Raw genomic sequence first — 12,941 nt, forward strand, 5'->3', positions numbered from 1 at the left:
TAATGTAGTTTTATCTAGCCAAGCATAAACACAGGCACGCATGCATGCACACAGACAACACACACGCACACACACACACACACACACACACACACACACACACAGTGTTGTTTTTGACAGCAAATTCTGATTTAGTTTTAGTCATAGTCTTTTGAATAAAATGTCATTTAGTTTCAGTCATAATTTAGTCACCTGAAAAGTTTTAGTTTTAGTCTTATTTTAGTCGACTAAATATCATAAGATTTTAGTTGACTAAATCTACAGTTGTTTTAGTCAACTCAAATGTATTTTGGCAGGCCTTGATGACTTCATAATGACTGATTTTACACTTGGTTGTGTGCGGAAAATAGCCGATCTACAAGCTCACAACGCGTCGCAGCGCAACGCGTTGTGAGCTTGTAGATCGGCTATTTTCTGCACGCAACACCTGAGAGCAACCAAACATAAAATGACTATCTTCTCCAACTAGTCCCTCCCTAACGTTTTAGCCTAGTTTTTATTTTGTTGACGAAATTGTCAATATATTTAGTCTTAGTTTTAGTCATCACAGCTTAGTTTTTATTTCGTTTTCGTCAGTGAAAAAAACGCAGTCGACAAACATTTTTCGCCATAGTTTTAGTCGACAAAATCAACACTGACACACACACACACACACATGCATGCGATTTTCACCTGGCCTCTCTGAACTTCTTAAGGACGCCAGGGCGGTCCAGGTTCCGTCTCCTCCTGAACCAGCGCTCCACTTGCCTGACGGACAGACTGCTTTTCTTAGACAGCCCATCAATGTCTGCCTAGATAGGAGTGAACACACACACAACACACACACACACACACACACACACACACACACACACACACACACACACACACACACACACACACGCACGCGCACGCACACGCACACACACGCACACACACACACACACACACACACACACACACACAATATATTTACATCACTTGTAGGGACATTACATAGACTTCCATTCATTTTTATGCAAGTCCTGTGGCCTTACCCTAACCTCTATCCCTAAACCTAACCCCTAACCGTAACCTTAACCCTAACCCTAAACATTGTGGGGACCTACTATTTTTGTCCCCACACTGTCAGAGGTCCCCTGCAGGTGACTGTGTGAACATGCGTCTAGTCCCCATGTAAGTATACCGATAGCTAGACACACACACACACACACACACACACACACACACACACACACACACACACACACACACACACACACACACACACACACACACACACACACACACACACACACACACACACACACACACACACACACACACACACAGGTACAGTACTTGTGAGGGCATCTTAGGACAGAGATTGTATTAATGGAATGTTTTCGTTGTCACTATTTTTAACCCTATTTCACAGCACGACACATGAGCTTGGAGATCTTCTATTTTCTGTGCACAACACAAGCACGCAGTTAATATAAATCAGGCATAACTCCAATTTCCCTAAACCCAAAATCTAAATGCCTGATCCAAACCTTAAAATATTCCCAATTATAAGCCTAACACAAAAAGTATTTTTGTTTAAGCATAAACCAACCATCTCATTTGTGAAGACCACAAAATGTGTCAAATTATCAAGCCTACTGTACTTGTAGGGACAATTACACAGCTAGATTGAGCACTAAAAAGAAGATAAGATAAACCTGAATTGGTGCCTGCATCAATAAACCAAAGATAAAAAAGAATATAAAGGTACTGGCCCAAGATACGGATAACTGAACGAGTGAATGAGTAAACATATATTCAATAAATATAAACGTACAGCAATAGCATAATCAAATGCCAAATATGTTGTTAGATAGCATGTTTTAGACAGTTTACTTGGTATCAAAATTACTTCATAGAACTGAATTGATCTTGACCATGGCATTTACCCTTAGTTTGTTGACTAGTGTTCATGTCTCTTTAAGTAACTAAAAGTGTTACTGTAGATCTTGCATGTTGTAGTCGCTCTGGACAAGAGTGTCTGATAAATGCCCTTAAACTCTAAATAGCATATCTTGTTGGACGTTGGCTAGATAGAAAACATCAAAGCATTATTAGCAGAGAAAAGAGAAGAGAAAAAAAACGTCTGCTTTCGTGAGACCTCGGTAATCCCATCAAAAGAAAAGCTAGACCCCTCTGAAGAAAACACACAACAGGGGGCAATGAAACTACACACACACATACCCTCGCTGTCAAACACCCCATAAGGAGAGATTAGTCATGTGTGAGTCATATGTGTAAACACCACTACACCCCACTTCATCCCTAATGACCTCATGAGGGACTACGATCGTATGCATCGCGCATAGCCTCGGTATTAGTGACCTGTCCATAGACATCTGCATCACAGGCATGAATGTCAGCGTGCGTGAGAACGGAGAGAGCAGAACGTAATCTATGTTGGCAGGAGGGAGAGTCCATTACCTTGGCAACATTCTTGGTTAAAAACCCATTCAGAACGGATACACATTTTGTGTATCATTATTTTATGCTTTAACTATAGAAAAATAGCAGATATACAAGCTCACAGCGCGGCACCGAGTGCCGCGCTGCGAGCTTGTAGATCTGCTATTTTTGAAAAATCGGGAGAATTTGAATTTTGACCCGATTCTATAAGTGTCTTTTGAATCCTTCTAAGTTTTTTTTTGAAAAACCTATGTTTCCATGTCAGCAATCTGGCCAGCCATCGTCAAAGAAAAGGTCCTTTTCACTTAACTGGAGCTCAGTTAGTCTGTTCTTGAGAGACTACTATGTCAGTGGTTCTCAAACGTTTTCATGTGAAGGACCCCCAAAATTATATTTATTTGGCCACGGACCCGCATCTCAAAATATTTAGTTCCAAGGACCCCCCAGAAGCAAAATTTGAGTTACAAACGTTCGCTTTGAAAATACATATATTCAAAGATTTGCACACATTTTCATGACTTTTTCAAAAATAGCAGATCTACAAGCTCGCAGCGCGGCACTCGGTGCCGCGCTGTGAGCTTGTATATCTGCTATTTTTCACTGGTTAAAGCATTCAATAATTCTAGGCCTAAATTGGTTAACCTCTTCTACCCCCCATCCACTCCATCAAGCCAAGTGCCCTGTCTACCATGAATACGTCATCAAACGTTGTGTACTCCGTCTCTTAGAGACCCCACATTGTTTTACAGGGATTTCACAGAGTTTGTATACAAGAGCAAGCCAAGGCAGTGTCTTCACCATTGGTCTCACTGGAGCATGTGGATTAGGATGAGATTACCTGGCCAGGGTTTCTGGAATGGCGAACGTAGTGCAGTTCCAGGATGGGGTTGTCCACGACTCCCAATCGAACCTTCTCCTTGATGCCTGCACTGGTGGCAAGGGGTGTTGCAATAAACCTGGGGCAGAAAAAAGTAACTAATGTTATGGATAAGAGACACACTTTCATTCCTGGTGTGAACAGTGGTCATTTAAGGCAATGTTCCCCCTTGAAACACCAACTTATAGTGTTGTTTAAAAAACACAACACAAACTCATCAGTTAGAAATGGTTCGGACCTGCTTTACGAGCCACATAAAGTGCTGATTCATAAAGCTGGAGTCTGGAAGCTATGAAACAATGCCAACAGAAGGTACAGTATGGTGTAGCAACTAGCAACCCCTTTTAACATAGTAGTAATAGTCACTCGTAATGTTTTGTATTTTTTTTCTCAATCTCAACTGAAACAAAACTAGAAGCAGTGCTCTTCCGAGCACAGGTCTCCACCAGGCCACACAAATTGCCCTGTTATAGCGCCACCATGAGGCTGATTTGAGAAATTTGAAGTGGCATGTCTTCCTCTACCTAGTGGGAACGTGCACGCCCAATTTCACCAAGATTGCACGCTGTGTTCATGATTTGAGGCATTTTGTTCAAAACGGAGCAATCCTGCAAACTTTGGAAGCCAATTGTAGCCAATCAGGATGGAATATGGGAAATCGGACGTATCCATGATGATCACATGACTGTAGAGATACTGTCTACCGATTTGTAGGATTTTTGGACAAAATCTGTAGGAGTAGTGTACAGAAATGTGTTTTGCAAACATCGGCCTCATGGTGGCGCTAGAACAGGGCCATTTGAAAAATGTGGGGCAGAGGTTCTGAATTGGCATCCAGGGAATGTGTGTGCTCAGTTTGGCAGCGATCGGGCCAACGTCGCCGGAGATTAGCTGTACACAAACTCGGGAGGTACGGACGGACGGACGGACGGACGCACGGACACACGGACGGACGGACAGGGGCGAAAACATACTCTCCCCCTGCCTTTGGCTGGTGGAGACAATTAGGTGTAGTTAAATGTAATATCCTTATTTGGCTGGGGACTCCCTAGAAGCCCCCTCCCTTAAAGACCCTTGGTGGTTCCCAGACCCAACTTTTAAAAGCAGTCTTATGTCCACCACGGTGGAGACTAATCCTTTGGCCGGCCATAATTATGAGCAGTTATGTTTGTGGGAGAGATGCTTGGTGGGGACCGAGGAGAGAAATCTTTGTCGCTGCACTAGCAACTCCTACAAGTTGGTCAAGGGTGTCTGAACTGTGAGGAATATGTTCCTCCACAGTAGCTACATCTTCCCAGTGAGGCTCCACACTGGCAGGTGAACAAAGCAGCAGGCGATTCCATGTAGCCTCAATACCACGCCAATGAACCAACCAGTCGGACGACCAAACAGTATAGGGGTCAGCAGTGACAAGTTTACACAACAGGGGGAATTCAGAAGAACAAAAAATCAAACCTCGGTTCGAAGTGAAGTGGTGAATCTTTATTCTATGTGTTCTAGAGCTATGAAATCTGTGTTTTAGATCTATACATTCTGTGTTCTAGATCTATACTTTCTATGTGCTTTAGGTTCTATATTTTCTATGAATTCTGAATGAATGAATGATTTTGTCTGGAGGGCCAAATTGTCATGTGAAGCTTGACCAATCCTCAATTCTGCATGCACGGGACATGTACGGGACAGAGATTCTCACTCCTTGAGAATCTATGGGAATCCTCAAAAAAACAGGTACGGGTCGGGACAGACAAAGCCACTCCTTGGAAGCGGCTTTCACTGCTTCAAAAACAAAAACTATAGGTATAATATTTGACAATGTCTGATATATTGAGTTGTGGGAATGGCGGTGCCTTACCTTTCAAACAGGTATCTGATGAGTAAGAAGGCCAAAGCGCAAGGGAACGTGACATAGAGGTGCGAGGCCTTGGCGTAGACACGTCCATCTCTGTCCTCCAGGTCGGACCATGTCAGGTTGACCGGCAGCCAGATGCGGTCCCACCAGAACCACTCGTACAGCGCGTCAAACATTCCTACCACGCCGGCAGGATACGGGACCGGCTTCAGATAAACACAAGAGGAGGGGTAAGTTGGGTGATGTAACGTTGGGCATGGTATTTGTGTACAGGGACGTGCTGGGCACCTGATTCAGCCCGGGAAAAAAAGAGTTGGAGAGGCCCTCATTGCGCGCTATAGAGAGAGATCTCTCTCTGTAGCGCTGCTGCTCTTCAAAGATTTGCCATTTCAGATCATGACAAGTGACAAGCCAGTGGGCCAATTATATTTCGTCGTTGTTGGGTGGAAACCTTGTATGTCCAAAACCGTTTGTTTTGTATTTATCATTTTAAAAATGAACTAAACTAGTGAAAACAGCCGATCTACAAGCACACAACGCCTCGCACCACGAGGCGTTGTGTGCTTGTAGATCTGCTGTTTTAACAACTTTTGTGCAACAGCCTTGTATGATGAAGCAGGGCTTTGCTTTGCGAAAAAATGTATACATTTGAAACTTGGAGATGCGAGGTTTCTGCCCGACAGTGACGATTTACTTTGTTGGCCGCCCAGCCCCCAAAATGGAACGAAGGCCGTTCGGGAGTTGTCCCGCTTTTCCCAATAGCCAGCACGTCCCTGTATTTGTGTAGCATAAAGATAAGATCACGGTTCAAGTTTCAAGGTTTCTTCTATTGTTATCTTGTGTACAGAAGTACAGTAAAATATTTTTGTTCTGGTTTCCTCAGATATTGTAGTAGCAGCAGTGATAATAATAAAACAATGACATGGGAATAATAATTTAAAAAATCACACCCGTGTGAAGTGGAGCTGTGTGTGTGTGTGTGTGTGTGTGTGTGTGTGTGTGTGTGTGTGTGTGTGTGTGTGTAGATCATGTGTACCGATTTTTGTGACATTTGAAGAAAATATGTAGGAAAAGGAGCAAAACGTGTGTTTTGGAGAAAATTCAAGATGGCGGAAAATCTATCCTGGCGCAAATGGGCGTGGCCTATATGGGGAGATGCGTCTTGACCCAAGGAATCCAGGGAAAAAAGAATCTAGAAGATCTACGGTTCAAGAGTTACGGGGCAAAACGTAAAGTGGGCCGTTATAGCGCCACCATGAGGCCGAGTGATGTAATTATTTTTCGATTCATTCTTAAAATCATTATGAATCTCCTCACCGAGGTTTGAAACTGTAGCTCCTATGGTTTACGAGAGAAAAATACTTGAAAGTGATTTCTTGCATTGTCCCATTATAAGTCAATGGGGACAATTAAGCGTCGTTTTTTGCCGATTACGTCGGCATGGTAAGGCGGATCGGAACGAAAGGTAATAGAACACCATTCCCGGCCTAGCCGCACATTTTGATGTATATATTGCGCGAGTGGCGTAAATGGTGCGGCACTAGTTACGCGCCGAAGTCAGGCTACATACACACAGACACACAGACAGACCCACACAGCCACGTATAGGGAGCTGCACACAGCTCCAAAAATCGTGCTTGCATAACGTCTTCAGACTAGGATTTGAGTCTAGGATGCACAGGCTATGCTACACACACACACACGTTTTGCTATGGCAAAACGCTGAGGAAAAAGGCTACAGACACACGCACAGCCACTCTATGGAGCGGTTTACCACTGCTCAAAAATCGAATCGAAAGAAGTGAATCAAAGATAGCACCTATGTGCAAGAGTCTTACTCCTAAGTTATGAACAGCTTGTCACTTGTCTTAAGAGATTTGTTAGCTGTGATATACATCCTGGTTTGAGGGACACATTTTGCCGTTTCGACAAAAGAGTCATAACGGTAGAGAAGGAAACACCGGAAACAAAGACATAGGAACAAGGAGACTGGATTTGTATTTGTGTACGTGTGTCCCGCCCATCCCACATTGGCCAAGCTTCGTGGGACACTTAAATTATAAATAGCACCGTTCAGTTCACAGTTCACACTGGGTGTGATTTTTTCATTCAAATATTAAGCGTTAAATAAATCTATATTCTCATAGTACTCATTGATATGGAGTGTTTGTCCAGTAGCAGGAGTCTCCCTGTCTCTTTAGTTAAAGGACAACTCCTCCCTAAAACACTTCTAGGCTCATTTTCCTACTTATATTGATCCCAAGACTGTGTCCATGGGGTCTATTAGGCAGAAATGCCCCTGTTGTCCAGTTTCCCCAACAGAATCCAGCAGCTCTCATAGCATAGAGTGGAGCCTATCACTGTTACACTATTTGTTGTGTTCAAAAGTGATTTTCTTTTTCATGAATGTGTTACTATTTGTCATTACAAACACATCCCCATGTCATCGTTGTCCCACACAAGCCACCAAAATCTCATAAATAATGTTTTGAGGTGAGCATTTGGCACAACTGCCAATCAAAGTGACTGTACTGGCCAATCACTGGGCATCTTTTCCGGGACTTGGCAAAACACATAAAAGCCTAACATCCGTTTAGCAGAGTGAGATGGCTTGTGTGGGACAACGATGACATGGATGTGTTTGTAATGACAAATAGTAACACATTCATGAAAAAGAAAATCACTTTTGAACACAACAAATAGTGTAACAGTGATAGGCTTATAGGCTCCACTCTATGCTATGAGAGCTGCTGGGTTCTGTTGGGGAAACTGGACAACAGGGGAATTTCTGCCTAATAGACCCCATGGACAGTCTTGGGATCAAAATAAGTAGGAAAATTTGCCTAGAAGTGTTTTTGGGAGGAGTTGTCCTTTAAGGTCGGGATACCTATATTTTATCCAATCAGGCAAGAGAACTTGCACAGAATGAAACAAATGGAAATGGAAATGAAGCTGATAAACGGGTATTGTCCTGAATTCGGAGGATATGGATGCATTTAAGTCGTCAAACCGTGTTAGAACAATGGCCAAGTCCGCGGTGGTTAATGGCGTCGGCGGGTCGTCCTTCTTGGTGACCTGGCGTGTCTGCGGTTTTGTAGGGACCGCTGGTTTCTGCAAGTTCGACATTTTACCAACTTCTTTCTCGGTTCAGATTGATGAGAAGTTGTAAAGGATGCTCTTACTAAACTTTTAGTGAAGTTTAAAAGCGAGTGAGGCTTGAAAAATAACTTTTAAAAGAAAGTGGGAGCAGCAGCTCCTCAAGCACACTACTGTCCCATTCGTGACCCGGAAGCACTCCAAACGGGTATTGTCCTGATTGTCTGAAATAGTTCAACCCTCCTGAAGACTTTCTGTTTATAAAAGACAGATGGGGACGTCTCTGTTACCGAACAAACACTTTATAACACTGATTACTATCAGAATAAAGTGCTTTTTAGCCTTTTAACTTTTTTTGGTTGTTTTAACCAAAACATATCACTTACCCTCCCTTTAATCTTAACAAATGGCACTGTAAATCATTGTTTACTGGGCGTGACTACAGATTCAGGCAACTTTACAGCAGGTGCACAGTCTCTGATCATAGAGGCTCCGTTTAAGTGCAGAATAAGTTTCCAAAACAAATATTGACGCGGCGGCCCACCCTCTTCCTTGAGATCCCATTCCACACCCACGTACGCACAGAGAAACACACAAGGAACAAGGAAGAATGGGAGAAAAAGAAGAATGGGAGAAACCCGCACCGGCAGAAAGTCTGTGTCCTGGGTCTGGCAACGCACCACAGAACAAACCGGTTAGTAACGGCTAACGGGGGATTTACACTTTGCTGCATGTCGGTGTTGTGCAAGCAAGTGTAAATCAGGCATAACAATAACATTGTGTGTGTGTGTGTGTGTGTGTGTGTGTGTGTGTGTGTGTGTGTGTGTGAGAGAGAGTGAGTGTGCACGTGCGTTTGCATCCATGGTTGGAGGTAAAACACTCCTTGCTTTAACAGTCAACAACATCTATAGGGGTCCTGAGCTGAGTCATGCTGATAAGAGGCCCATTTACTCCTTTTGTCAGCCACTAATGTAAGATAAGTTCTTCAATCTCCCACACGGGACAACAATCCAAAACAACCAGAGCACAAGGGGACTATCTATTACCTTTCAATCTTGCCTGAACAGAGACACTGAATCAGGGAGTCATTGACGAACAGTGGAGTAAAGGTGAAGGCAGGGACATGCTGGGCCCCTGATTCAGCCCGGGAAAAAGAGTTGTAGAGGCCCTCATTGCGCGCTATAGAGAGAGATCTCTCTCTATAGCGCTGCTGCTACTCAAAGATTTGCCATTTCAGATCATGACAAGTGATGAGCCAGTGGGCCAATTAGGTTAGAGTTATATTTCGTCATTGTCGGGTGGAAACCTTGTACGTCCAAATTCCAAAACCATTTAAAAAATGATTTAAACTAGTGAAAACAGCCGATCTACACTTGCGAGGCGTTGTGTGCTTGTAGATCTGCTGTTTTCACTACTTTTGTGCGACAGCCTTGTATGATGAAGCAGGGCTTTGCTTTGCGAAAAAAATGTACAAATTTGAAACTTGGAGATACTAGGTTTCTGCCCGACAGTGACAATTTACTTTGTTGGCCGCCCAGCTCCCAAAATGGAACTTTGCTTTTTTTTTTCTTTTTTTCTAATGGCCGACCTGGACCGGCCGGGAATGAACCGGCCGTTCGGGAGTTGTCCCGCTTTTCCCAATGGCCAGCACGTCCCTGGGTGAAGGCCCTGATTACTGAAAGCACTGTAGGTGGATATTAAAGTCCGTTGAGAGGTGGTCTCTCCGACAATGACATAATGACAACATTACAGCTGTCACTATGTATTGCAGTAGAATGGGGGCATATCTACGATTCTGTACCATGTCCCTTTTTTAGGGGGCTCCGTACATACACTCATACAGTACTGTATCAGCTAGAAATAAAAAAAGACTTCAGTGGTGCCTTGACTGCCTTCCTACAGAGGTAATGACCAGAACTCTCTAAAACACAATTGTCTCATTACAGCCAACGAATGACAAAATAACAGCAAGATTTGACATTTTCGAAAACAATTGTTGGCTAAATGTGACATGGTTTGACATCTTTATTAGTATAAGGCAGTGGTTGGTCCTTGAGGGGGTTCCAGGGGGTCCCCAGCAAAATAGCATCAACATCAATTTGACCACTTTAAACCTACTGTAGGCTATGTAATTTTGGCAATTTTCAGAAAATCGTGAAAAGGTGAACATTTTTGACTATTTTATAAACATTTTAACAACACAAATCCTGTCTCTCACACTAAACATTTTCTGATGGAGGGTGAATTTGGTGGTCCTTGACATGAAAAGGTTTGACAGCCACTGGTATAAGGTATACATAGCAACTTCAACACCATTTTTTACCAGTATCTAATAGCATGGGTCAGGGTCAGGGGAAGCTATAGTGGGGGGCTTGCATTCACTGGGACATGATGTGTAGGGCTTATGTCAGCACATACAGACCTTCAGTGGCAGAGTGTGAGTAAGCATTCATCACAACACAGTGGAACATAGTGGAACAACGTGACCCGAATGCTCTAACAGGACCAAACCCAATGAAATCTAACTATACAATTATCACCAGCACTTCAATATAATATGGGTCTTTGTTCCTCATTGTGGGATAATGTAATACTAAATGACTAACACGTTGCCAACACGATAGACGCTTAATTAGCCGATGGCTTTCTGTTCTGTTGCCAAAGCAGAACAATACTTTCAGTCATTGATAACTAGGCTTTTATTGTTGCCTTCTAATTCACCAGGGAATCCCTCAGTGATAAATGACAAAACATATTGCGTCTTCATAGTTCATACTGTATGGTAAAAGTGAGAGAAAAAAAACATATGAAGGGAAAAGATTGGCAGACAATAATCACTGAATAATTCAGATTATGGAAGTGTCAGCCTTTATTATGCACAATAACGTTCTGGTGGGAGTTAATGGATTCTTTTGTGAGACAAAGGGAGGCCAAATGAAACATATTAAGACCAAATACATCAGCTAACAATCAAAAGCTGCCAGCTGAGCTTTTACAGACACAAACATGTCCAGAGGGAGAAGAGGAAAAAAGCGAGAGCAGAAAACTAGTTAAGAATCAGTTACAGATGGTTAATTAGCATAATGGCAGTCAACACTTATCTGGCAACAGATATAGCCTTCAAACTGAGAATCAAAGCCAGATAGACAAAATAAAATAAAACACGATTATAATCCAAAGCTTTCCACATGAAAGAAGTACACACCATTGTGGACAGTTGCGGGTCAGTACATTGTGCGCCGCCCCCACTGAGAACAGAAGCCTTATTCATCCCAACTCAGCCATGACAAAGCTTACACCTGAGAGAAAACTTCACTTAACTGAAAATTCCAACGCTAGTACTTCTGCCACCTTTAGCTTACCTTCAAGTTGCCAAATCCAGGCAGCCTAAACAGTACAGGACATACTGTATCAATATAATCTATTTCCGACAAGATACCTGTGACAAAAGGACAGCAACGTATACACAACCTAGGACAGCAGAGGGGAAGAATTATAGATTTAGATTCAAGGTCATCATAGTTAAATCAGGGCTTACCTTGCCACAGTATATGCCAGGCAGAAGCTTAGGTGAGAAGTGCTGTTTTAACACCAGGTGACTGTTGTTCTAGTGTTTGCTGTGGGGAATCAAAAAGCATGACAAAATCCTCTATTCCGCTACACAGCAAGTCTCCTAGGTAGGTAGGCAGACACTCTCCCTTTGTTTGACATTCTTTAGGGTTACACCCAGCTAAGGCACAATTGCCTGGGTGTTTCTTTTTTTTTTACCCCTCCAGGTAGCAGGCATAGAGGTAGGCTAGCAGATTACCACAGCTCATGTTTTCTCTCTCTCTCTCGCTCACTCTTGCGCGTACACACACTGCCCTCAAGGGATGATCACAAGCTTGTTTGTATTGATTCTGATAACATACAAAGGGGGACACTCTCCCACATAACATTCTCTGATAAAAAAAAAAGAAAGCAAAAAAAAAAAAGATCTATGGTCAAGGGTGATGGTGTAAAAATAAGGAGCCCATGTTGTTGACATTTCTAAATGATATTTGATAAGAGTTTGATAGGAGCAAATAGGCATTTGTGTTGTTGGTTTAGGGACTGGGTGTGTTTGCCTACGATGAACAAACAGTCCGTGGCTCAACAGGATATACTGTACGTGTATATGGTGCTTGATGTAAAGCCAGATCAATAGCACTCTTTCATCATTCTCTCATAAGCAATGATTAACCTGATGCCCACACACAAATCAGCTGAAAGTCAAGATCCCAATAGGACAGCAAAGAAACATGGAAATCTAAGACATTAGATATGACTAATATCTTCATGTCCATGAATTTACCATTATTTAATTATTACATTTTGACAGTATCCAACCAATATCAGTTTGACTGATTTGGCAGATATATCTCCCATTATTTGACTTTTGTGCTGACATTGGTATCAACGATTATGCAGCAGATGTGTCCTGAGTGATCTTTAGCCACTTTCAATCTGCCGTCCATATTTTGGGCATGTCATTATTATAAATGATGCACATAACGCATTGTGAGCTTGTAGATCAACTATTTGGGAATTTTATATTTTTTGTAAACATTTATCAAATCTTTTTTTTCCCCTTCTAATTCACTAGAATGTATTTGTACTTTTGAACAAAATATCGGTCAAAACTTAGATAATCAATGGGCTAGGAGTCTC

The 12,941-nt window shown here is 42.5% G+C and overlaps 1 protein-coding gene across 1 annotated transcript in view; it reads right to left on the bottom strand.

The window, feature by feature from the left end:
- The window catches only part of cers3a (ceramide synthase 3a), a gene marked incomplete at its 3' end in the record, with an annotated part of 32,101 nt that extends 20,227 nt beyond the window's left edge, over positions 1-11,874 (bottom strand). The window contains exons 1-4 of the mRNA XM_080729264.1: positions 11,791-11,874; positions 5,160-5,362; positions 3,269-3,386; positions 673-791 (exon numbers count right to left, since the gene is read on the bottom strand). Coding sequence (XP_080585390.1) covers positions 673-791; positions 3,269-3,386; positions 5,160-5,332 — 410 coding nt within the window. The 5' untranslated portion in view covers positions 5,333-5,362; positions 11,791-11,874. The remainder of the gene's footprint in view (positions 1-672; positions 792-3,268; positions 3,387-5,159; positions 5,363-11,790) is intronic.
- Positions 11,875-12,941: the final 1,067 nt, after the last annotated feature.

Source organism: Nannobrachium achirus, assembly GCF_963921795.1.
Source record: "Nannobrachium achirus genome assembly, chromosome: 7".
NCBI classification, from domain to species: domain Eukaryota; kingdom Metazoa; phylum Chordata; class Actinopteri; order Myctophiformes; family Myctophidae; genus Nannobrachium; species Nannobrachium achirus.